The sequence below is a fragment of the Haplochromis burtoni genome, unplaced genomic scaffold (genome assembly GCF_018398535.1).
Source record: "Haplochromis burtoni strain Fernald_Lab_line unplaced genomic scaffold, NCSU_Asbu1 Contig_509, whole genome shotgun sequence".
Classification (NCBI taxonomy): Eukaryota; Metazoa; Chordata; class Actinopteri; order Cichliformes; family Cichlidae; genus Haplochromis; species Haplochromis burtoni.
In genome coordinates this window covers 203,486-230,065 of record NW_024582870.1, presented here as the reverse complement: position 1 = coordinate 230,065, position 26,580 = coordinate 203,486, and the positions used below count along the sequence as shown (strand labels likewise).

The window sequence follows — 26,580 nt, the reverse complement described above, 5'->3', positions numbered from 1 at the left end:
TGGACGGGTGGCATAACTGGAGGGTCGTGTGCCTGGCGGGACTGTCGATCGACGACAGTGAAGATATCTACCTTTTCGGAACCATGATAACAGGGTTCTTGTTGATCGGAGCTGGCTTGGCCCTGGCTAATCGAAGATTAAAAGAAAGCGGAATCGGCTGTTCAAAACCCCACAAGGCTGCCCGCTGGGATTGAAACGATGGGACGAGTCGTGAGTTCTCAAAATGGGCTCATTGAGCGCAGCACGGATAAGATCTTGGAGAAGCTTACGGCTGCCGTGAATACTCAGAATAAGACCTCTGAGCGAAAATTGGATAACATCTTGGAGAAGCTCACAGCGGTCGTGAGTTCTCAGAATTTGCTCTTTGAGCGCAAGAATGATAACATCATGGAGAAGCTCACGGCTGTCCAACGGGAGACTGAGAGACCAGTGTCGGACTGCTACAGCTTTGAAATTTACATGAGTTGTTCGCACTAAAGTAAAAACCACCATCATTTCATGCGGCTACCATTTCGGCGCCAGCTGTGGTCTCAAGGCTGGAGCTGAACATAACAAATTCTCACCCTGATAACAGACTGTGTTTAGACTGTACCTTCCTACCCTACGCAAGGCCACCTGGGTCGGCTGGAAGACTGTTTACTTAGCCTGGCAGGGCGAAGGACACTCTATCAGCTAACTCAGGACACACACACACATACACTGATACACACTCATCCCCCTCCCTTTTCAAACGCCTTCGATGCTTGTTCCCTACCGGGGCAGATGGCAGTCGACTGGACCAGCGCAGACATGCTGCAGGACCGGATGCGCTGTCCACACCGGCTCTCTCTCACCCTTACCCGCCCCTGTTGCTTGTCTTGTGTTTCTGTGGTGTATTGACAGTCATGTGCTTTTTGTGCCCGGGTGTTTTTTCTGTTCTCAAACTGTTCTCCCATTTTTTTTTCTCCTCCTCTCAACTCATGTTGTGTATTTTCGTTGTTTTTCCTATCAGCCTACCTCTCTGACATGTCTTCCCAATGTGATGTTTGTGTAAAGTTTGGTCAGAAGGTAGCGTGCTGCCTGCTGTAACCTGTAATTTCCTTCTGGATTAACCCCTTAGCAGTCCTATTAGTCCCCTAAACCATCCAATGTCCCGTGGGCGGTACGTCCGACTGCTAACAGTTTAATAAAGTGTTCTGATTCTGATTCTGATAGACTTAGAGGTTGACACAGTTGGGTAGCACCGTCTTTAAGCAGCCTTGCAGACACACCATCTGGGCCATCAGCCTTCCCAGAGCATAGTCTTCCTAGCTGCAGTCTCATCCCTCTCACTGTGCAGATAAAGGAGGAGGCACAGGTGTAAAAGGGGAAGTAGCTGCCATAGTAGAAGTGCAAGGCGAGGTGGAGCTGTGGTGGAAAAGCACACTTGTGGAGGAGAATTAGGAAAAGAAGATGGAAGAAGAAGACATCTCCCATAGCTAGAGCAAAGACTTTAGATTTTATCTAGAAAACCCAATGAAAATGCTTTCATGACCGCTAATTCTGGTTGGGTTTTTGACCTAGAGTTGGATTCCAGTTTGACCAGTTAAATAAAACTGACTTTCTTATTAGCTTACCTGCTGACAGAGACAAATTGCTTGATGCCAACATAGCAGTTAGCTGGCTAACCTTAGCTTGCTTGCTTGCTATGATATAGTGTTTAATTTTGTACAAACATGAGGCAAATGAGTCACTCGACACAATCCTTGTTCTTCTCTGGTGCTCCGGAGCCAGCCGGAGGGTGACCAGGTGAAGACCTGCTGCAGCTATGCTGAGCTCAAAGAAGTCACGGAGCAGAACAGGGGCCCCATTAGCACCTACAATTCAAGGCAGTGGAGTTGGAGTCCATCCACAGAAGAACAGATATAGATGTGATGATCTGAGGAGTTTGGAGGCTCAGTTGACATCTTGGGGTGTTTGTGATATGATTGTGTTTAGTTGTTAGGTATACATCAAAGTAGCATCAGTGTGATTTTACAGATACAGTGAAATAGGTAGTGTAAAAATGCTAACATAACTTATCACTATTTAATCAACATTTCAAAATCAGACAAGATATATTTGCATATTTTACAAATTTTACAAAGTTTTGAACACTTTTAAAATAGTACAGAGTTACTATTGCTGCTTTTGCTTATAGTTTAATGTTCAGTGAGAGAAATCTAGTCGGTTTTGTGCTTGAACAAGTGCATAAAAGTCAGGTTCACTATCCAATTATTCTGTTCCACTTAACCTTATCAGGATCACCTACTCCAGCTACCATAGGGCAAGAGCTGGGGAACACCCTGGCACAGTGCTAACACAGAGAAACAGATAACAACCCCACCGCCATGCTGCCCCATGGCTCGGTGTCTTAGGTGGAAATATAAAGGTCAAAATCCATCACTGGGAATGTTTACTAACATATAAAGCTAGCCATCTTCTGGGCATCTCGCTTGATGTATGGAACGTTCTCCTCTTTAAGAGAAGAATGAAAATCCAGCACTGATACCGACTTAAAGTGCTCGATAACAAATTGCAACAAACTGTGATTCAGTACGCTTGCCCTGATGGAGTTAGCGGTTTTGGTATAATAATACAATCCACTTTAAAAGTCCAACTTTTTTGTACAGCCACCATCACAGCTGTGTCACAGACATCACAGCTTTCCTCCAAGAACAAAAAGTCCAAATTGTTTCTTTCTTTGAAGCTTCAGATTTCTCACCGTGTCCTTGAGCCATTATTATATGAGCTGATGTTTATGACGTATACATGGAGAAACATAGAGGGCAGCAGCCAGGCTCCTTTATGAATATTGCAGCTATGAAGATTTTGTTGATTCCTTCAGCTGCTTATTTTGAAAATTGTTAATCAATTTCCTGGTTTCATTGTCTTTTATTTGGACGTACAGAGGTGTAAGAAGTCTGTTCTCTTGTCTGTCACTGTTATGTAGAAGGAGATTGTACAACTCTGGCCTGTACGTTGCTGTGAAATAAAGTATTTGTCCTTTCCTGAATGTTTCAGATCATCCAACTAGCTTTAATATACATTAAAAATAACCCCTGTGAATACAGAATGATTATTTAATTCATTAAGGTCAGTTTTCATGATTCAGCAATAAGAAAGAGATTTTGGCAAAAATTGGCAAGATGTCAAAAGCATCTTGATCATCACCGAGACTTTTGGGGAAATTATCTGTGACAAAAGTCCCCGAGACAAAATGTAAACTTCTTGGAGGTTTTGGACGAGCTACGTCCAGATGAACAGAATCAACCTTTTGGGATTTACTTACCTGGATGATTGAGCATGCATCAAGACACTTTGATTAAGGCTAAGTGTAAACAGAATTGTATGCAGCCCGTGGGTGAACCCTGGGTAATTACCAGGATTTGTATCTTGTTTTCTCATGACAAGCGTTTATCCACAAAGCTCAATATTTTGCTTTCAACAGAATTTTGTTCCAAAGGTGTTTGAGTGGTTTTTGTAATTATGTGATCTTTGCAGATTCCAAATCCTAAAGCAACGTAGCAACAGTCCTAAATTTCCTTCATTTAGACAGCTTCTCGGTTTGCAGACTAACACAATATTTTTCAGCTCCATGCGTCTCAAAGCTGCTTTTATAATTCTATGAAAGTTTTTGTGATCGAGGAATGGTTCACACCAGCCGGTCTTTCAACAGGTTTTGAAAACGGCACAAGTTTGTTTTTCATGCACTTTGCAGGTTTTAATTTAGAACATTATATACACGTTTCTATGATATTGTAAAGAAGAATTACAAGGATTTAATATGTTTCAAAATCTTTTAATGGCAAATAAATAAATTAGTTTTGGCCACAGCTGTAGAGAAGATCAGTGCTGGTCAGTCACTGAACTTTGTAGATCTTCATTTATACATTTATGTCCTTAGACAGAACATCTGACTCAAACTAGCTCATGGCACAGTTGTTAGCACAGAGACTCACTCGCTTTAACTGCCTGAAATATGTCTACACAGTGTGTTCAATAAAAATACATTTTAGTAACGTTTTAAATCAAACTAGTGGATGTGGTGGCTGGAGAGACAGTTTACCAGTCTGGTTGGTTTCCAGTAGAAAATGATGGTTTGCACTGTGAAGCCATACTTGCACTTTTCACAGTTTCTTTTGTATTGAATTTTGCATCTTCAGATTTAAATGAGCAGCAGTTTTCTCCCACACAAAGCTGAGGTGTCGGTCCAGTGTTTACATGTTTGTGCTGTTCATAAATACGCAGTTAATAACATGAGCAAAGATGCAGGATAAGAAAACTTTTGGTTTGTTTGTGGCAGGTGAACCAGGAGAATGTGGTGAAGGTGGGCCATCGACAGGTGGTCAACATGATCCGCCAGGGAGGCAACCGGCTCCTGATTAAGGTGGTGACAGTGAGCCGGAATCTGGACCCCGAGGACACAGCACGCAAAAAAGGTACAGAGACTGAAAATGGCTGCCAGTCGTGTTTAGACATGGATTCGAGAATATAATCGTCATGAGGTGCTTCAGCTGAGGAGCAGCAGAGCACAGCTGTAGCATACAGCCTGCTGTAGTACAGTGCTGTGTGAACCTGATCACAGATGTACCTCCTGTATTAAAATATTAAAGGGACACACTGACTGATGATTTAGTTCACTATTATCTGTATAGCTAGAAGAAATCTCAGCGCACTGTGTTGTCAAGCAAATCCTCTTTAATATCCAAACATCCATCCATTTGCTCCCACTTTTCCAATTCAGGGTCCCGGGAGGAGCTGGAGCCTATCCCAGCTGTCACAGGGCATGAGGCAGGGTGCACACATATAGAGACAGACCGGTCACGCTCAGATTCATGCCTACTATAAATTTATAATCACCAGTTAACTAATGTGTTTGGACTGTGAGAGGAAGCTGGAGAGACATGGTGAAAACATGAAAACTCTCCTTGATGTCAGGTCACAGTGCTAGAGACCAACAGAGGTCAGCTAGAGGTCAACAGGAAGAGACCTCCAACAAAGCCATTATCAGGGAGGTCATCTACTGAAACTGGTTGGGGGGGAAAGAAGGACTGTGTAATAATACCCCTCAAAGACCATGAGAAACCGGACCAACTCTGTGCTTAGGATACAAACAGCAAACACGAGAGGTCAGACCAGGTGGTTTTAATACAAACTAGACAAAATCTACACATGGAAATAAGCAAACCTTTAAATGTTTGTCAAAAATCTCTGATCAGAATATTGCTTTTGTCTCTGTGTTGTTCTGATACTCTATTATATTTTCCTATCATCAGAAAATATTTCTAATTTGATCCTTTTCCCTCAGTGAAATTTGACTGATCAATTAAAGATTTACCTGAAAAGGTGTGACGCCTCCAGATCACTGCAGATGACCTGCCTGCTTTTGGTCACATGTCTGTTTCTCTCTGCTCAGCTCCTCCACCTCCAAAGAGAGCCCCCACCACAGCCCTGTCAATGCGCTCAAAGTCGATGACGTCTGAACTCGAGGAACTCGGTAAGAGCTGCAGTTTTGACTCTGGTAACTCACAATGGCAAATGGGAGCAAGTGTCTCACAGAAGATCTTTTTTGTACCTCTTTCTCATGGTTGGTTAATCTCTCAATAGTGGATAAAGGTAAGCAGATAATGCTGTATAACCTTCTGCCATCCATTATGCCCAACTGCATATTCATTTGCTCACAGTGGCTGATTGAGGCTTTCGTTCAGACTAATGCAATATGCGTTTCCATCATCTGGTCACTTTAGTTTGCCTTAAAGAAGAAAATAGAAGAAAAACGCTTTTCCTCCCTCATCTCCTCTCCTCCTTTGCATGAAGTGCTCTTGCTTCTGGATGCCCACACTCATCCACACTCATGACTTGTTGCTTCTGCTGCAAAGAGCAAACGAGTAAAAAGAGCATTAGTGTGACTGTATCGTCTTCGTCTTTCTGTTTGTCCGTGTGTACGATGTAGTGCTGGGCGATATGACGATATATATTGTGTGGACAATAGAAAAGTGTCTATTGTGCCTTTCTATCGTTTCTAACCTAATTTTTATAAATTATTACATAAAATATATCATTAACCCTTTAAAGCCGGTCGGAGCAGCACGCTGCGTTTTGCGTAAATCCCTGTAAAACCGGAACCGCGTAAGCTAGCGCAACCGGACGAGTTGTACTTACATCTTATGTCATCAGCTTGTCCTCGGTCACGGTTTCCTTCCACATATGGCTTTGCAAAAATTGCATAAAAAGCACTTGCAGCAACAAAAACATAATATTCCAGAAACACGCTTTGCCGATCCGATCAGTTGTTCATAACACTTCCTACGTTGGAATAGACGTCAGCGCGAACTATCACATGTCCGCCATTAACTGGCCAGAACCGGAAGTGACGTCATTTTCACAGAAAATGTATTTTATTTACCTTTAGGGCCTTATAAGCCTATGCTGGAGTTTTTTTTTAAAGTCATGTTTGACTTTATGCTTTTCTGTATCGCTTATAACTCAAATTACGCTGTTGGAAATAGTTTATTTTGATGCACATGCTGTTTTTTTTGCAAATTTGCATTATAATATTTATTTTCATTTTTCTTGCAGTATATAAAAATTAGTGTATCTCAAAAATAAAACTATGAAGACACTCAAAATACATTTCCTGTGGTAGGAAACTATTTTGTGCAACTTTTTTGTATTTGCAGTTTTGAGGGATAAGCCTCTTAAATTTCTCTAACTAGAAATATATGTAAAGAAAACCCCAAAAACAATTTTCAATTTTTTTTGCACTTTTTTGCAATTAATGTAGTTACTATGGACTTAATGCATACGTATTATTAAAATTTGGGCTATAATGGTTGTATTGATGTATAGCAACTTGAAATGCTCCCACAAATGGCACTACAGCATGTAAAAATATAAAGATAAGTTCTGGCAGACTTGGTTCTATGGTAGGTCTTAAAGGGTTAAATAGCCTGTGGCAAATATGTTAGTGTTGTCTTCTCACTATACATACTCTTAACTTTATGCAAGAGAAAATAAAAGAAAAAAAATTATAATTTTCAAAAAAAAAACCCAACCTGGGGGTTATGCGACATGGTGCTGCTTTACGTGCACCCGGATTTGCGACATACTTTACAGTAACTCAAAACGATGGACGAGCGACAGGTTGCAGTTTCATGCCCGGACATGCAACAGGCAGACACAGCTACACAAGCAGCCCAAGAAGAAGCACTTTTACCGAAAAGAGGGGGTACGTCTGTGATTTGGTTACATTTTGAGTTCAACAGCACCAACACAGAGCAGAAGACGCCCATTTGCAAGCTATGCTATAAAATTATTCCTGCACTCAATGGCAACACAACAAATCTCTTCTATCACCTACAGAAGGTCCACGAAAAAGAATACTCAAGAATCCAGAAAAGTTAAGTTGTGGAACGACGGGAGCAAGTTGGGAAAAGAAAAACTATACCAGCTGAAGATACAGCAGTCTTTCGCACAAGGCACGCCGTATGAGAAAACGTCCCAGCGCCATAAACAAATCACAGGAGCCGTCTCGCGTTACATTTATAAAGGCGTGGCCCCTGTTTATGTAGCTGAGAAGGACAGCTTTCGTGACCTCGTCAAAGTCCTTGATCCGAGGTACGTTATGCCCGGTCGTAAGCACTTCAGTAAAGTCGAGTTGCCTCGCTTATATGACGCATGCCGGGCCAAAGTAGAGAAGGATGTTTGCAGTATCGTGCATTATGCCTTGACGACTGACATATGGACGAGCAGAGATACGCAGCCCTACATGAGCGTAACCATCCATTTCATTAACAAAGACCCCTGCGCTCGCTGTTTACCGACTGCGTACTTTCCAGATGACCACAGGTCAGGTGGTATATCGTGATATATATCGTTATCGTGATATAAAATAATTCATATCGTGATAAATATTTTTTCCATATCGCCCAGCACTAGTGCGATGTACATTTTAGAGGTGTTTTGTGTTGTCCTGACGCCTCATGACAAACAGCAGAGTTAGAGTTTCTGAGATGATGCGTTCAAAGGAGACACAGGCCTGAAAGGAGGGCAGCCATGAAATGTGAAAGGAGCATTAGAAGAGGACAAACAATCAATTTATGAGTACCCACACGCATAAATGTCCTACCTTTCCCAGGTGAAGAAAGGTTTTTGGATGTTTGATTTTTACCTGATGTTAAAGTTGTAACCCTTCTTATTATAGTCTGAGGTGATGACACCTGTCGTTACAGTGATGACACAAAACATTGTTGAGCTGATCCTTTGGTAGACAAACAACAAACAGCAGCAGGTGGATCTCTTTCCACTGTAGCCAAAGGTTTTTAAACAGAATTTAGGAAGTAATAACTTGTGACTGATGTCACGCTGAACTTGGTTTGCTTGCAGAGGACGTGGATACATGCAGTTTGTTGCATGTGGTTTTTTAAAGCTTGCTGTGGTTGCTGCTAGCTGCTCGATTCAAACTGATCTGCTGGCAAACCCAAACTTACTTTGAATTGTTAGGCAGACACATGTTAAAGGAGACCTGTTAGAACTTTTAACCTTTTTTTTAATCTTTGGACTAAAGCAGCATCGCACATGGTCCAAAATAATTGTTATTTGTCTTGCACTTGGTCTATGTGCAGCTCATCAGACAGATATCATGGCAAAATGTGCAGTAGACACACATGTCCACTGTGTCCGTGCAGAAGTTGCTCTAAACTGCAGTAACAGCACGGGGGGGATATTTTATTTGTGTTTCAACAGGCATAACTAACACATTTACATATAAATTTGTGCTGTCAGCGTTAATCTAGTTAAAAAGGCGTTAACGCCATAACTGCATTAACGCAGCAAATCTCCGTTAGCAAGTTACCGCGGATCGCCCCTCACGTGGGGCTGGACGTGGGGCTGGACCGCGCTGACGCCATGCAGCCCCACGCACAGCCCCTAGCACTAATGTAAATACACATTAGCTGCCTAGCTTCATCGTTTCAGCCAATTACGAACCTTAGAATCTACTTCATACATTTTTTACTCACTGCTGACTTCTTGACTTCAAATGTATAATGCATTTGCATGTGTGCATGCATGAGTGTCCATTTCACATTTTGGAGAGGCACAGTGTGAAATGGACACTGTGGAATACACGTTTTGCTGTGATGCTGGGTTGCATCAGTTTATTTATTCTTAATGAAGTCGTTTTTTCGCTCCCACCTCCCACTCACCAAAAACTCTTCTGATTGGCTACCACATGCAAATAAAAAAACTATATATACATATATATAGTTGACTGCATTTAAACTGAATATGATCACACCATCATGTCATCATATCCAGGAAGTTGTTTCCATAATTTCCTAATAATAATTTCAGTTTCTCTTGGCCAGATGATAGGACAGTTTTCTTCTTTATCTCAGACTGTTTTAAACGAGCTTGGGCCCACATCCTGAAAAAGCATGCTATCCCAATGCTATCCCTCCCATGTTTACCTTAAAAACCTGAGCCAAATTCTAGATTAAGATTTAGGAGCTGATTAGGGTTTGTTTTTTAAGCGGCGAGAACACACTGGCTGCTTTAAAGTAATCTGGAATGCAGCCTGATGAAGGAGAATTATTTATGACAGAGAGAAGCTGGGGGAGATGACAGGCAAAACCTCTTTCATGAAGTTAGAAGGAACAATGTCAGTTGGCCATGTGACTATATCACTATATCTTTTGTGGGAATTAGCTTAAATTTGGAGCACAGAACTGGGTCAGACATTTGGAAAAGGAACTGTGACCTGATACAGCGGTCCCCAACCTTTTTGCGCCACAGACCGGTTTAAATGTCAGATAATATCTTTAAGGTGTCGCGGATAAATACGACAAAATAAAAGGACACGAGCAAGACAAAAACTGTGGTGTTTTGAAAATATAATAATAAACGTGAATTCACTGTGTAATTGTGTAACTTTATTAGCAGCGTCCTCCTGAAATGCGCCAACAACACTGAGAGTAACATCCTCCTCTCTGCCCCTTTATGCTCTCTGGTTGCTATGGTAACACGTAAATATTTCTTTCAAAATAAGACGCACGACTACAACACGAGAAAAGACCCAGGGAAACCCAGTTAACGATTAAAAACCCTGAAAACCATCAATTTCACACCCGAGCCTCAACTCTCGCAGCCCGGCACCAAACGGACTCACGGTACCAGTCCGAGGCCCGGGGGTCGGGGACCGCTGCCAGAAAAGACATTCAGAAGATATTAGAGAAAGACGACTGAGTAGCATTTAGTTAATAGTACTGAACAGGATCCTTGAATTGTGCTTATTATTGTTAATCAAACGACCAAAATAGGAAGTTCTCACATCTTTCATGAGCCGCCCTCATCACAGGGCTTTGGGACGAGGGCAGCTTTTCATGTCTCCGGGGAAAAGCGTTGAGTCTGTGTATATGCTCTGAAGACTCTTTTTTTTGTCATCCTTTAAGCCACTCTAAGGAAAAAGAAAGGTGGTAAGTTACAGCGGGCATGCTTTCAGTCTGATCTAGTATCTCCAGTGATTGATTTCTGTCCCGTATTTCCCACACAGTCCACCCCACTGTGATTAACTAACACTGTTGTATTTAGTGATTCCTTTTCTGACTCGCTCCATTTCGACCGAATTAAACCAAATGGAGCTACGCCCATAGTGCATTTGCATGATTTACAAAATGTTTTGATTGCAGCTGTTTCTGTCTTCTAAATGTTGTTAGTGCATGGTTAAATGTCGTAGTAATCACAGGCTATAGATTCTTCTTGCTGAGCATTCCCAGGGTTTGCTTTTGATTAAAGGGGCATGTCACCTCACAGTGCTTCTTTGCAGGCAGACCCACAAACCTAATTTGCAACACTATCAGCAGTAAGCATACACTGTTTACTTTCTAGAATCTTTTTACGCTTTAAACACAAAAATATACATAGTGGCAGAGCCTTAATGAGGAATTACAAATGAGTGTGAGTCAGTGTTTTTTCACTATACCTGACCTTTAAAGTTTCATGTTTCTCTTCTTCATGTGTGCATTTTTCTGTAAGCTACTTGTGTGTGTTAGTGTGTGTGTTCGTGTGAGGAGGAGGAGGTTTATTCTAGGAAATGTTTCACTCACACATAGGTTTCCAGGGCAACCGTGTTGCATGTTGTTTGATAGGTTGTAGCTGCGATCCAACTGGGAGACAGATCAGAGAGAGAGTGAAAAGGAATGTGCGTCTTTCTGCTATTTCTGTGTGTTTGTGTGGTTTTTACCTCTAACCGTAGTTAAGGTCATTGATGCTCCTTTCCTCCCCTTTCCTCTCCTCTGTGTATAGATGCGCAGAAGAAGAGGATTGTTTTCCAAGTCACTCTAAGTAATCACTCCCCTGATGCATGGAAGCTTTGTACATCCTAGACAGTTGTAGGCAGGTGACACAGTAAGAGGAGAGATCAGGGCTAGCATGTAGCTTCTCTGAGCAAAACCCTTTAGCTGGACTCTATTTGATGGCATCATCACACACCAGAGGGAAGTTCAGGTTTGCCAAATTTGCCATTGATAGCTTTCTCATGTTGCAGGCAGAGTAAAAAAATAAGATAAAAAAACAATAAAAACACAGAGAAAGGTAATGGCAAGCTTGGCAGGCTTTCACATCCATTGCTCATTTTACATTTAACGAGGGAACGACCCTGAGAGCTGGATGATGCTGCTGAGTCGGCTGTTTGGAAAGAGCTTGCACGGCTTCCAAGGCTGGACATGCCAGGCGCATTTCATCAAAGTTGCCCTCTCTCCCCTTCCCCTTGCTCCTCCTCCCTCATACCCCCCACACCCACAAAAAAAAGAGTTTCAACTGTTTTTGGTTTCAGTTTCATTCACAATTCGGTGTGGAAACACAAGGAAGGGTCACTGTAAATGACTGAATGAGTAGCTTGCATTTGACCCATCAGATCTGAAACTAAGGCTTTGCAAGTTCACTCCTGCCCCTTGTCACGTTTTTCAGTGCTGACATATTATGACTTGCTTTGCTTTGCAGACAAAGTAGAAGAGATGACCCATGCCCAGAAGACATCACCTGTTGACATGAAGATAGCCACAATTAAACCACGCCCATCCAGTCGCTGCTTGGTTACGCCAACTGATATGAATGTAAGCATAAGCGAACTCACTTTATGGTGATCATTGTTTCAGATCGCTGTTACCGTAAATTAGATTGTTGAGCATCAGGTTGTGTGGCTGTACCCTGTGCTGCTTCCCCAGACTGGATGCCATGGTGGAAAACTGTTTGTCCTTTTAGAGCTCCTGTAGTGGAAAGCTTCAGGGCTAATGCTGATGTTTAGCAGCCGATTTAAGGTTAGGGTTAAGTTTACGTGTAAGAAAATATTATAAAAGTAGAGCTGATCTTAAAGTGCATGTAAGAGAATTCATTTGAACGATAACATCTTCCCGTTTCTGAAAGTTTGCTTTATTTAAAACACCTGAAACCAGTAGCTAGTGTCAAAACAGAAAAATTGTCCTCCTATTTGCAAGTAGCAGTCAACACAGCCAGTGGCAGGTGATGCCTGGACCTGGCCGATATGTTATGTATCCTAATGTGTGAATTCCTGTAAGCAAATGCTGTTATTTAGAGATCTAATGAAACAATTATATATTCCTAGTTATATTAATAATTTACAATTGACTTTTCAGTCCTTGTATCATGACCGCCAAGGAGTAGCTGTGGTGCCACCCACTGTGCCAGGAGCCTTCCTGGGGATACCTGAGAAGGGCACTATGAAAAAGCAAAAGTCCATAGGTATGATGTATATACAGTAAAAAATATGTGTAGGTGTGTGTGTGAGTGTCCAGTAACCTGTGCTTTTAGCTTGTCATAATATTTTATTAATGCTCTGAGGACTTGCTCTTTGTGGTCTAGCAATATTAAAGCTAATTATAGATAAATTAGAGTGAGCCAGTCAGCAAAGTGTGCTTTCAGGCGATAATATTGGAGGTCATTAAGCATGTGCTCAAACCTCATTCTCACTCCCGAACTAGAGGGATGTCATACATGCTAATGTTGGTTTCAGGTTTTTTGACTTGCAGTGCCATCAGAATTACCACGAAATTATCTGCTTTATCTTCTTTTTGCACAGTAATCCATTCAGGGCTCTATCTACAAACTGCATAGCCATACTCTTCTCTACACTCTCTGAAAATTAAGGACCTTATTGTCCCTTTAACCCTTTCATGCATGAATTATGACAACCTCAAACAGGATTTTTTTATTCATCTTTAGGAATGAAAACATAATTTTGAACTTCATTTTTTTAAACATGTACTTTTCCACTAAGGTGGACACTGATGTGCATGGAGCAGCACATCAGTGTCGAATGTAGCAGGTTTATGTGCAAGTATACCATCAATACTGTAACAATTACAAGAAAACAGCCTTTGAATATCCTCCCACTGTAGTGACCACTAGGGTTGGGCGATGTGTAAAAATTTTCCAACCGACAATTGTCAGTCCAATAATCGACGATGTTTATGATATATTTGCGCATGCTCAGACTTTTTGATGGGCAGAGCAATGTAATCATGCACAGACTGATTTGCACATTTACAACACAGAAGAAGTCCTAACATGGACAAACTCATTTAAAAATTATTATTTTTTATTATAATTTTAATTTTTTTTTATAATTTTATAAATTATAAAAATTAGGGCTGTCAGCATTAACGCAGTGTTAAAGCATTCATCGCGATTAAGGCGATTAAAATTTTTAATGCGCTCGACCCATATGGAGCGCAGAATGAACAAGCTCTGGACAAACTGCCCCAAATGCGTTGGCAGAGACATTTCAGGGATTTTGACTCCGTCTGCGCTCCAGATGGGTTAATTATTAATCGCGTTAGTCGTGATGACGGCGCGTTAACGCTGACAGCACTAAAAAAAAGTCGATATATTCGTCCAATCGCCCAACCCTAGTGACCACTATGCGTGAAAGGGTTAACGGTATAGAGACTTGTCACGAGGCTGCATCCTCAAGGGTACTCAATGGTACTACTCGGTGGGTGCTTTGTGGTTTGTACCTACAGAGTAGACCCTTAAAACTCTGGTGCAAATTTTATATCTTAATGTAAAAGTTAAAACTGGATACTGGACTAGACATAGATTTTACCCACATAGACCTTTATTTCTGGTATTATATGTTAGCAAAAACAGGAAATTGATGTGAATTTTTGAGCTAATTTGAGCCATCAGCTCCTCTGAGTGGCTGTGGCTCAGCAGGTAGGGCGGGTCTTCTACTAATTGGAAGGTCAGTGGTTCACTTCCTGGGTCCTCCAGTCTGCGTGTACTCATGCAAGCTATTGAATGCTGGTTTGCACCCAATGCGTTCATCAGAGTGTGAGTGTTTTGCAACCGTTAGACAGCGGGCTAAGGTATAGAAAAAGGTGCTTGTGTGCTTGGTGAATGAGTCTTGTACTGAAAACGTGCTTTGAGTGTTCAGCGTGGAAAAGGCCTGGATAAGTAGCAGGCCATTTGCCCTTATTTCTGTAATAACAGCTACATAACTTCTGTCCTGATTTCCAGATTGAACATTTCAATTGGTGAGAATCTTCCTACTTACTGTCGAAACAGCAGTTACATTTCACATCTATCTGGCCTCTCACAAATTTCAGGAATCTTTCCTGCATATATAAATAAATCCAGAGAGAGCTAAAGAAGGCATTTCTTTTGGAACTAGGGGGCCAAGCAGGAAGTGAAACAAAGGGATGTTTCCTCTAGGTCCTGAGATAATTATTCCTTCTGCTCCATTTCTTCAAGGTACATCGGAGGATGAGAAACAGGGATTCCTCACACCTCCCCTACTCAAGTTCTCACGCAGTCTCTCTATGCCTGACACCTCAGAGGACATCCCTCCTCCCCCAGCCATTTCACCCCCTTCACCACCTGCCTACAACTCAGCTGCTGGACCTACACCCAAGAGCTATGGCACAACACGACCAAGCTTTACCCAAAACTCGCCCAATGCAGTGACGACCATAAGCCGGACCACCGACGTCGGTACGTTGAGGCGTGGCTATTTCCGTCAGAGCTCTGAGCACTTTGAGAGCACACGAACTCGGGGGCGTACGCCAGTGCCTGAGAACCCGTATTCAGAGGTGGGCAATAAGACGCTGTATGTGCCAGCAAAACCAGCCCGAAGGAAGGGTATGTTAGTAAAGCAGTCTAACGTGGAAGACAGCCCAGAGAAGACGTGTCACATGCCAACAAGTCCATCAGGCCCAGTTTCCATGCCTACTACGCCTGTAGAAAGAACATGCTCCTCTATCCCTATTCCCACCATCATTGTAAAGGAGCCATCCACTAGCAGCAGTGGCAAGAGCAGCCAGGGCAGCAGCATGGAAATTGAGCCTACAACCCCTGAACACCCGCCTCTCACACCTGCTGTCGGTGGAAGTGGAGGTTTACGCCCTGAAGACCCCCTTTCACTAAGCAACCCCTTTGCAGCAGCTATTGCTGGAGCAGTACGGGACCGCGAAAAGAGGCTCGAGGCAAAAAAGAACTCGATTGCCTTCCAGTCAATAGATATCGGGGATGATGACTTGAGTGGTCCCACGCCAACCCCTCGCCTTCGCCAGTCCAAGTCCATCGATGAAGGCATGTTCAGCAGCGACGAGCGTCTTCAAAGGATATTAGCTCCTCCTTTGGCAAAGCAACTCGGTCGCCCTGTTGGTGGCGGTAGTGGAAATATGACAGATTTCAACACTCCTGAGCCCACAGTTGTTCGGGAGCCACTAAACACTAGAACAGGGCAGTGTCCCAACCTGGACAGTCCTGTTAGCCTCCCAGCCACTCCTCCTAAGAGCCACTACAGGGCCAATGGAACCTACCTCCATCCTGTCACTGGCAAGCCGTTGGACCCTAATTCTCCACTAGCTCTGGCCCTTGCAGCTCGTGACCGGGCCATGAAAGAGCAACAAAACCATCCTCAGAATCAGTCTCAAAATAATCCTCAGGTTCAACAAACCCCCAAGCATGAAGCCCAGTCCCTGCCAGTTCAGCAAAGTCACAAACCTGACCTCAACCAGCCTCTATTTATTGACACCAAACTCCGCTCTGGAATCGAGACGAGTTTTGCTGCAATCTCCACGGCAACAATGGGACGGCCTGGCCGAGGTGGCCTTCAAAGACAAATGACAGAGCAGAAGTACGAGTCTGATGGAGCACGGGAAGAGCGGCAGCATCAGGCACTTGAAGAGAGGAAAAGCGCACCAGCAGATGTGGCAGACACATCACAGCCCAAGTCAGCTGGATTACTGATGGTTCACACCAGCACAGACGTAAGCAACAAGGCGAACAACCAAGAGGCCGAGGGGCAGGACAGCAACCGACCGTCTGAGCTGAAAGATCCAAACCAGCCTGATCCTCTTAGTTCTTCAACACTGTCCACTCCACAGCCACCCACATTAAGGAGGAGGAGCATTCCTTTAAGCGAATCCATGGACGAACCTGTAAAACTGCCCTTTCGCATCCCTCCTCCCCCTCTGGCCTCAGTTGACATTGATGAAGAATTTGAGTTCTCAGAACCCCTCCCCCCACCTCTGGAGTTTGCAAACAGTATTGACATTCCTGATGACCAGGCTAGTGCCATTGCAGAGATGATTCAGCAACAGAGACGGAATGGGGGGCCTTCTCTACCCCCATACCACCCTCATGCCCCGCCACCTGTCACTGATCAACACAGAAGGTTGGCAAACAATATGCCCCCCTCGTATGCCCCTCCACCTGACCCAGAGTCAGGGGTAGGTGACTCAGGCATTGAAGAGGTGGACAGCCGCAGTAGTGGGGATCCTCAGCACATGGAGACCACCAGCACAGTGTCTAGCATCTCCACCCTGTCATCAGAAGGAGGCTTCTGTGACAGTGCTTTGGAGAGCCTCTATGCCACTGCAGACGGTCACGCCTTCCTGGTGGATCGGCCCCCTGTGCCACCAAAACCCAAGAGCAAGTCTGTCATTAATAGAACGTCACTTTATCACGATGCTCTCATTGAAGAGCCACCAGAGTCTTATGGGTCACCGCCTCAGGCCCCTCTCCCTCCTCCCTCGTCCTCTGAACCTCCTAGGACTCCTACTCAAAGGACCTCCAAGCTGTGGGGTGATCAGCCCCCTGAGCTACGCAGCCCCCCATCCACACCAGACTCCAAGAACACAGTTATCACTGAGCTGAGCACCATTCTACAGCATATGAATCGCGACAGGCCAACCAAGCCAGGAGAAAGCCTTGACTCCCCAACAGGCACCAGAGGGGGCTTCGGAACAAGGTATGTGAAGTCATTCCTTACTTTAGTTTTTCCTTTCTTCTGTTGTTTAGATTTTGTTCATGTGTCATTTGTTTATTTTGCACCTTTTTCATGTTAGTGCTTAGTTACGTAAGAACTTTATTCACTGTAGAGTCTGAGCAAACTCATTTTCTTTCTAATATAGCTTCTAGAAAGCTGTAAAATTTCATGCATATTGGCTTATAAGCTGATCCACTAATGATTGATCACCATTGATTATAACCAGGCATCCATGAATGCTTAGGCTAAATCTGAAAATAGTCCGAAGTAGTCCAAGACAATTTGGAAGAACATGAAGTTGCTTTATTAAGATGCAGAATTTGATAAGTAAGCTATTAGGATGCCCCCCCCCCCCGAGAGTCTAGACGTTGCTCATGATGAAGATGGAGGATTGGATGATGACCACAGTACACACAGGGCACACAGAATAAACCCTGATTGGCTTGTAGAAGGCGAGCAGGAGTATAATTGGAGTAGAATGATGATGTCAGTGTTGAGTTTGACAGTGAGTAGAGAGTAAGTGGTGAAAAGAATATGTGAAAAGTAGTGCTGTCGGCGTTAGTCTCGTTAAAATTATCTTAACGCAATAACCGCATTAATGCGACAAATCTCCGTCAGCGAGTTAGCGCGGATTGCCCCGTGCATGGGGCTGCACGGCGTCAACACGATAGCGCAGTTAGCTCGTTAACATGTGCTGTCCAGCCCCACGCACCGGGCGATCTGCGCTAACTCGCTAACGGACATTTGCTGCGTTAATGCGGTTATGGCGCTAACGTCATTTTAACGCTGGCAGCACTAGTGAAAAGTGAAAATTTGAACTCATTTTTCTGTGTTTGTTGTGACAAGTTTGGTTTTGTGTAGTCCGGTGACACAGACATCCAGCTGTTACCTGTGTTTTCATTGTTGATTATAGCTGTTGTGTTTGTCAGAAGAACCCAAAAGGATTATGGGATTGGGAGGAACATCAGCTTGTTCTGTGAACTGTGTGTGGCTGCAGGGTTTTGCTACATGTGTTGTTTGAAATGGTAGTATGCCTGTTCTGGTTTACACTCTGTTCATCCGTGCATGATGTATGGATGCAGCACATTCCAGAATAAAGCTTTGTATGTTTCCGGCTCTGTTTAGCTACTGCCAGCACCTGCTGACGTCAGTCAGCCATGTTGAACATTTCTTGTGATAATATTTGGTCACCGTGAGATTTCACTTTATTGTGGTAGCAGTGGGAATTTTCTGAAGATTTAATGGAAGAGTTACTGTGGGATTCCTCACTGGGAATGTAAAGAGACTGGTTCTTATTTAGTGCTTTTCTACTCGCCTTTTTCACACAAGCAGTTATTTCTATGGTTAAGTGCTTTTGAGCTGAAATTCACACTGATGGATGCATCCGAGAGCAACGTAGGCTTAGTATCGTGCCCAAAGATATTGAGCATTTAGACTGGAGCAGCCAAGGGATTGAACCACCAACCTTCCCATTAGTAGATGACGCCTCTACTACCTGATTTATTTCACTATTTAGCTTAATCCTCCTCTATGTCACATTTCTTCTGTTTGCTGGCACATTTTACAGTAAATGTCCATGTGAGAAACACAGAGCACCGTGCACGTAGCTCGTTTGTTGAACAGCCACAAAGGCATTAGTTGGCAAATAAATAAAAAATTAGTTTTGTGAGTGGTGCCGCTGCCTAAACATTTGACCACAGCTGTACCTGTTGATGGTTAAAGAATGATCAGTTAGCAAAGCAAGAGTGACGCGTTGTGCTCGACACAAGCTGGAACAACATTTTGATGGAAACTGCGCCTGAATCAGCCAACCTCATGTTTTTTCATTTTTCATTTTTTTAACCCACATCTCACTCCTGTGAGAGGGAATAAAAAGCACGATAAATAATTCACTGCTTGCATGCATTTTGTATGAACAATCCCATCACTCATCAGAGACTTGTAGAGAGTGCCACGAAGGTTTTTGTTCCTCTGGGCACTTGTGCTTTCTGATTTAATAAACACTATTAGCTCCACGCAGCGGTGTCCATTTGGGGTAATTGCAGCAGGATGCCCAGCAGCAGGTCCAGTAGGTCCAGCTCTGTGTTCCTCCCTTCATGCTTCATTCCACACGCTGTCGCGTTATCCTCATCGTCATCCTCTGCAGCTTAAAGTCGTGTTTGTTGACCTTTAACTTCTGTATTCATTCCAGCTCACGCCTTTCCAGCTTCATCTCCATTTTTTTCCAGTCTCCTGTTGTTCCTTCACCTCTCCTTTCTTCATGCCCCTCTGTGTCTCCCACTCTCACAGGTAGGTTCCCTCATCATCCGACATTCCATCAAAGGCCTGTTTTCACTTATGTGATCGTATGTATTTCTGCCATGTGACATGGTATAGAAAATGGTATGCTGTTTAAAATGTAGTGTTTAGTTGCAGAAAGGGTTGGTCTACATGGAGCTTGTTAGTGACAAACAGAGGAACTAAGTACAGTTGTCATTTGAACAATAGAAACAGTAAGGTACTAGAGATCAAAGTTAAGAAAAGGTAAGACACATTTTGTTTTGTACTTTGGTACTAAAAGTATTGGTCTACAAATGTAGAAATGTCCTGTGTTAAAAACCACTTGCACAGGTGAAAAGCCACTCAATGCAGAATGATGAAACAGCATGTAAGGGGCTGAATGTCCCAAATGAATCTTGCATTCCTAAAGTGTCTCTAAAATGTAAAAGCAAACCTCGTTTATTCCTATAAAATCACATCAGCGGCTACACAGAGGTCCACTAAAGCCTTCATCAGCAAAAACACCGATACTTACAGAACAGCATTTAGAGATGATATGCTGTTCTGTAAGTATCGGATGAGACAGGATGAGCTTTATCTTCTCTACAAGATAAAAACCTAAATGTGTTCAGATCAGTTCCTTTACTGGATCTAAGAGCCAGATGTTTCCTCGGTTAGAGGTGACTGCAGCGCTCTCGCCAAAGTCAGTGAGTCATTTGTAACTGCTTTTCAATTGTCGCACCGATGCATTTGTTTCTCTTGTCAGCTTAAACCCCGCTCTGTTGTATACACCAGGGTCTCTGATTAGCTGCCTGCATTGCCTGCGTTACTTAGTGTGGTGGAGAAGGCTGCCAAGCGCCGCAGCAGAATATACGGTTGTAGGCAGCTAGAGAGCGCCTCGTCATCTGAAGAAGCCCGAGGAGGGTGAAGGTGCTCCTGTTTCTGTGACCGTCAAACAGATGGCAACAGAAATGCACAGAACATGGCCTAGATTCACACATGCTCTCCCTCTGTCACTGCATCCTTTGCTCTCTCGCTCATTCTTGTGCACACTCTACAGCTCTCTCCCTCTCTCGGTTTTCTGTCTTCTCTGGTATGTTGGAATCAGCCAAAGAAGCGGTGATAACATCAGATTTTCTTCTCTGGATATTTGTACTTCTCTCTCTCCTGGTCTCCCAGATTAAATGTGCGTTGGTTGTGCCTGTGGACGAAACGGTTGCCTAGTAACCGCCTGATGAGAGCAGCCTTGAGGCCTGCAGTGATGTCAGTTTGAGTCGGGGGAGGGGTGCAGATTTATATGCGAGCGTGTGCGTGCATGTGTGTAAGAGAGAGATGGAGCAAGAGATGGCAGGCCTAACCCTCGGCAGAGTTCAGCATCATCTCACGCAGGTCACGTGCTGCGCTGCTTTTGTAGGCCATCCTTACGTAACCCGTGTCAGTCTGTGTGTGAGAGCGCGTATTAAAGGCTTCTATAAAAGGCTTCTGTGCATGGCAGTGAGCGCGACCCTGTATGCACGAGCCGGTGTGTGCTAGAAAGACGAAGGGTGTCATGCGATGCGTGGGCGTGGTGAAGGTGAGGTCTCCCACCACCGATATCAATAGCACTGCATCATCTTGTACCAAAGTCACTCAGCTGATGGGAAGCAAGCACTGTCCCTGTGCTCAGCAGAGGCCACGTGTTCATGGTGCTTATGTGTGGGGGAGAAATGCAGAGTGTAAGATTTGTATTTGGCTGGATTGAGTGATCGTTGGGCAAAGAGGTCACAGACATTCAGGTCACATTAACTTACATTAGTTAATATAACCTGAACATCTGCATTTCTATAGTGCTTCTCTGGGCCCAGCCACATTACTTTGTTCACAAATATTCATACAGAAATTTATTCAATCCACACAGGACTTCATCTACTTTGCATTCACATCTACAGCCAGTTACAATCCACCAAACAACCTAACACTGATGTCTTTGGACTGTAAGTGCCTGGTGTAATGTTTCAGCCACATGTGCCTACAGCAGGGGCGGCAACTCCAGGTCTTGAGTGCCGGTTAGATGTGTCCTTGATCCAACACAGCTGATTCAAATGGCTAAATGACCTCCAGAGGCCTGGTAATGAACTAATCATTTGATTCAGGTGTGTTGACCCAGGGTGAGATCTAAAACCTGCAGGACACCGGCCCTCGAGGCCTGGAGTTGGACACCCCTGGCCTACAGGCTCAGGGTGAGGTTTCTTCAATGCACGATTTCTCTGTGTCATGTTTAGGGAGTGATCACTGTTCTACCTTTTTTCCAACAATAGAGTAAATACCTTAGCTTCCATATGGTTGTCAGTTACTTGGCTGGACTTGGCTTAACAATGCCTCTGTATGGAATTTAGACCTATTTAGTGCCCCCAAATTCTACCCATGATGGAGCTATTGGGACTTGTGACAGGAAGTGTGATGTCCGGCTTTCTCAGAATATAAAATTCATAACTTAATCTGGACTATATAAATCGTAGATGGCTCCCGAGGTTATGCAATCCACAGTACTTTGCTACACAGCAGAGCGCTGTGCTCGGCTTTTCATGTGCTACTCTTTGTAGCTGCAAGAAATGGAATTAAGGTCAGCGAAGCTAAAGAAGACCCTGCGCTAATCAGCCTTAATAGCCAATTACATGCTTTTCACATCAGTTTAACACCTGCAACAAAAAGTCTTTCACAGATGATAGAAGAGCAATTAGAGAAACACTGGAAAGGCTTCGAATGAAGTATTTTTAACCTTTCAGTGGAGTAAAACCTGTTTCTAAAACATGTGGTGTTCTCCCATGTTCTTCTTTTGTCTTTCATGTGTGCAGTTTTCTCTGTGGTCAACATGGTGTCCTCTATTTCCATCTCATCCATCCAACATGCGCTGTGATAAAGTGAAAGTTTTATTTACTAAGAAGCAGGGAAGCAGCACTTTAACTTTGGCCTAGTTCCATTTTGGCAGAAGGACCCCCTTAGTCTACTTCACTTCCCCTCGGGCCTTTCCATATGCTACAAGTAGGAAAGAACAATATCTAGGCTACACATAGCACAGAGAAATTGATGGGAAAAGTCCGTCTGACAGGGCAGAGGTCAGATTTGCACTGCTTTCTGCCTCCTGGCGCAGTTTCTCAGTGCAGTCAGTCAGTGTGCGCACAAACTGTGTGTTGACAATTCAATCAATCTATTAGCAGAGGACTCAACTGGAAACTGAATCCTCAGGGGAAGCTGAATTAAGGTACGATGGTTCTGCATGGATTGATGTGTGTTTGTGTGCTGTGGTGGTGAGGTGTGGGGGTGGGGGGGTGTCTCACTGCTCCACAGTCCAGCATGGCCGTCACAACCCTCCATCTGGAGCCTCAGGTAATGTGTGATGGTGATGCTTCTTACTCATTCAGATTTACACAGCACACACTTGTGTGTGTTTGTTTTTGGTTGTTGTGATGTCGGGTTACTTAATAACTGGCTCGGTTGAACGGTGACATAAGGATTTTCTTCAGAATATACATTCCCACTGCACCACATCTTGCGTGTGATTCTCAGCTCCTTGTAATCAGCGCAGCTCTGCTCGCTGCAGCTTCACGGCTACACTGGCCTCACCTCAGCTGTCAGTCTCTCCAACAGCAAAGATCATTCCTGATGTAATTCCACCTCCACCTTGAACTCATCAGTCACTTCTGTCACCATTATCTCACTGTCCTCATGTCCTGCAAGACCTTCACGTACTTCTATGACTTCCTCTTGGAGTGCCACAGCTCCTCTCTTGACACCCTATCGTATGCTTTCTCTAGATCCACATAGTTCTCTGTCAACACTCTCAAAGCAAACATTACATCTGCAGTGCTTATTTTCAGCTGGAAGCCGCACTACTGCTCACTGAGCCTCACCTTCTTCTCAGCCTAGCTTCAACCATTCCAGAAAGTTCATTCTGTTCATCTGGACGCAGCGTTTTCAGTGAGAGGAATCTTTAATTACTCCTCCACACGACTTCTTCGGTCTCAGCTGACAGCAGGTTTCTTCAACAGAACATTTGCATAATGACCAAAACTTACACCAATAACCAAGAGTGCGCCATGAGCTCAGTTTCATCAGTTTTAATAGGCAAATTGTCATGGCCACTGATTACTGGTCATGGCAGTTTGCATATTAACAATACCATTGTTGCTTCAGGTAGCTAAATTTTCTTCCAGTTTATTGTGGATGAAAATCAAGTCTTAGAATCTACCACAATTCACTGATTGCATCAACTAAATGGATAACCTCATCAGGTTTACTATGTAGGAAGTAAAAGATGTCAGAGTAGTAGGGTGTCATGTGAAAGGCCCAGTCACAAGGAGGCATACGTCAGTATATTCCTAGTGGCAGACCCAAGCGAGGCCAAATGCTGAGGGTTTCTTCAGGACAGGCATCCAGCACGAAGTCTTGGCCAAATCAAAGATGTGGATCAATGACTGCCTTCAGTAACCAGGGTGCCAGTGATGCTGTTTTTAAATTGTTTTTTCTTTGTTTGTTTTTCTCTTCAGTACAGGAACAATAAAATTGCTTTTGTTCATTCAAATTAGCACAACAGGGGAAAAAGTGGCAACAATGAACACACACCAATGCAAAGCAGGCTGAGAGAATCAGCCAATCCATCGCCCACTTTTTGTGCAAAAATGAGGGCTTTTGTTGCACGTCTAAGACACTGGTACACAGCTGTGTGACAGTCTTACATCGTTTTCCCCACAGCATTATTCAGGCTCTGCACAGACGTGAAGCAGAAAGTTGAGCAGAAAGGGTCGCATTAACTCAGCACATCAAAGCACACAGGTGGTAAATTGCAACGCATCACAGTGTTATGACTCTGTTGTATTGTCGGGTCCGGTGATTCCCACTTCTGCTGAGGGTCTACATAATAAAGGGGAATTTTTCTGCTTTTTCCATTTTATTTTCCGTCATGTATATATGCTGTGTGAGTAGTGAATGCTCATATTAAACATATACATATATATAATGAGGCCAGTAAATGTACAAATGATCCCCGTGAATGAAAAGCTCCGGCTTCAGACGTAGAGGATATGATATGATTATCTCAGGCACGGAGCTCTGGGTGAGCACAGAAGCCTACCACTGTTATCCACGCAGCAACGATCACTTCACATCTGTCGTGTTTGTACAGTTTCTATCTTATGCTGTTATTTTTGTGTATTTTGCTCAATGACTTTTGTATGGTGCTGTTTAGTTTTTAAATGGTAAATGGTAGATGGCCTGTATTTATATAGCGCTTTACTAGTCCCTAAGGACCCCAAAGCGCTTTACATATCCAGTCATCCACACATTCACACACTGGTGATGGCAAGCTACATTGTAGCCACAGCCACCCTGGGGCGCACTGACAGAGGCGAGGCTGCCGGACACTGGCGCCACTGGGCCCTCTGACCACCACCAGTGGCTGAGTTTGGTGAGTTTGCTGATAAATTCTTTGACACTGGCTGTTTGCCAGGGTTAAGATTTATTCAGCGACCATAACCAGACCAGCTGGCTAACAGAAGTCTAGGAATGCTTCTATATGCTGCTATATCAGCGGTCCCCCAACCTTTTTTGCGCCACGGACCGGTTTATGCCCGACAATATTTTCACGGACCGGCCTTTAAGGTGTCGCGGATAAATACAACAAAATAAAACCAGTACCGGTACCGAAAAAAAGAAGATTTATTCATAACACACGTGAAAAGACCCAGGAAAACCGAGTTAACGATAAAAACGATAACAAAATAACGCTGAAAACCTGATAAAAACCCTGAAAACCAGTACATTTCACACCTGAGCCTCAACTCTAGCAGTTACGAGATCGGGAAAATGAGGAAACATGAGAACCGTTTGGAATGAACCTACATATGTATGTTCGTTTTACTTAAATCACTTTGGAAAACACTATCTAACGTCATTAAAGTGCTGGCTAAGGTTAGGGCTGGAATACAAGGCTGGAACGTGTAAACCGCGGGAGCGTCATTCTATTGGATTTCATCCATAAACCGGCGCGTAGCATAAGAACGCAGAAGGTCACCTTGGGACTTGACAAATCGTTGGTATATTACGCCTCGGGAGGGCGCGGGGTTTGATGCACACACAGTGGGATGCGTTCTTTGTTTTTGGTCATTTGATGGAATTTGGTGACGATAAGAAAGACACCGCAGACTGTGTAAAGACCTTCTTGCACTTTTCTCAGCTGTGAGTTGTCAATTTATACTGCAACTTTCTGAAAAGTAAAGTTTAGCAATTCTCAAGCCAAGACTGAAAACATGGTACAAATGTGAGCTATAGTGTATCATGATCCCATCTTCCAGTACTGTGACAGCCGGGATTATTACTAGGATAATGAGGTCTACGCTTATTCAACTATGTGCTTTAAATAAAGCCACAACACCAAGAAGAATTAGCATTAAGCTTCCCTGTTTCAATTTCCTGTGACTGTTTTGGAGCACAGTGTCTGAAACTAACAAGTTGAAATGTTTGTGCCTCTTTCAGAGGAAATTTGATTAATATTTCTTTGCTGACAGTGTACATTTTTCAGGTCGAAAAGGCAACTTCATTATTCTATTATTTTAGCTTCTCTCATGCTGTAATAGCTATAAAAAGATGAGAGTGGCTAACCTTTCCCCTCCTCACATTGTTGTGGTAGACATCCATCCATTAAGAGCCAATGGGTGGTGTGAACACTTCCCTCGGGCTGCGGCACTCTCAGCATGCAGCATCTTTTTCTGAATGCTGAAGCCTGCACTCACTCGTTATTAAAGCTGCTATACTAATTATGTCATAATCATGTGATAAGCCATTGCACATACATATTAAGAGGCCTAGAAAATCCTTTCTGCAACGAGGAATGAAGGCTGTATGGGCTTTTTTGGTTCAATGAAATTACTTGAGTTCTTAAAAAATGAATTTCAGCCGAAAGAAATGTTATTCGAAGATCCCAAATTTAATGCAAAAGTGAGAATAATCCATTAGCTGTAAGCAGCCTTCAGCTGGTCATCGGGACCTGTTCCAGC

At 43.5% G+C, this 26,580-nt stretch overlaps 1 protein-coding gene across 7 annotated transcripts in view; it reads left to right on the top strand.

Moving 5' to 3' along the window:
* LOC102298838 (SH3 and multiple ankyrin repeat domains protein 2) overlaps positions 1 to 26,580 on the top strand; it is a 200,258-nt gene that overhangs the window by 165,923 nt on the left and 7,755 nt on the right. For 2 of the 7 annotated variants that reach the window (XM_005947082.3, XM_042213995.1), the window contains 8 exons: positions 4,304 to 4,439; positions 5,417 to 5,497; positions 5,608 to 5,616; positions 10,452 to 10,475; positions 11,305 to 11,343; positions 12,001 to 12,113; positions 12,654 to 12,759; positions 14,770 to 17,272. In XM_005947082.3, the coding sequence (XP_005947144.1) occupies positions 4,304 to 4,439; positions 5,417 to 5,497; positions 5,608 to 5,616; positions 10,452 to 10,475; positions 11,305 to 11,343; positions 12,001 to 12,113; positions 12,654 to 12,759; positions 14,770 to 17,272 (3,011 nt within the window). The remainder of the gene's footprint in view (positions 1 to 4,303; positions 4,440 to 5,416; positions 5,498 to 5,607; positions 5,617 to 10,451; positions 10,476 to 11,304; positions 11,344 to 12,000; positions 12,114 to 12,653; positions 12,760 to 14,769; positions 17,273 to 26,580) is intronic. The other 5 variants (XM_042213990.1, XM_042213991.1, XM_042213992.1 and 2 more) reach the window with 5 other exon arrangements.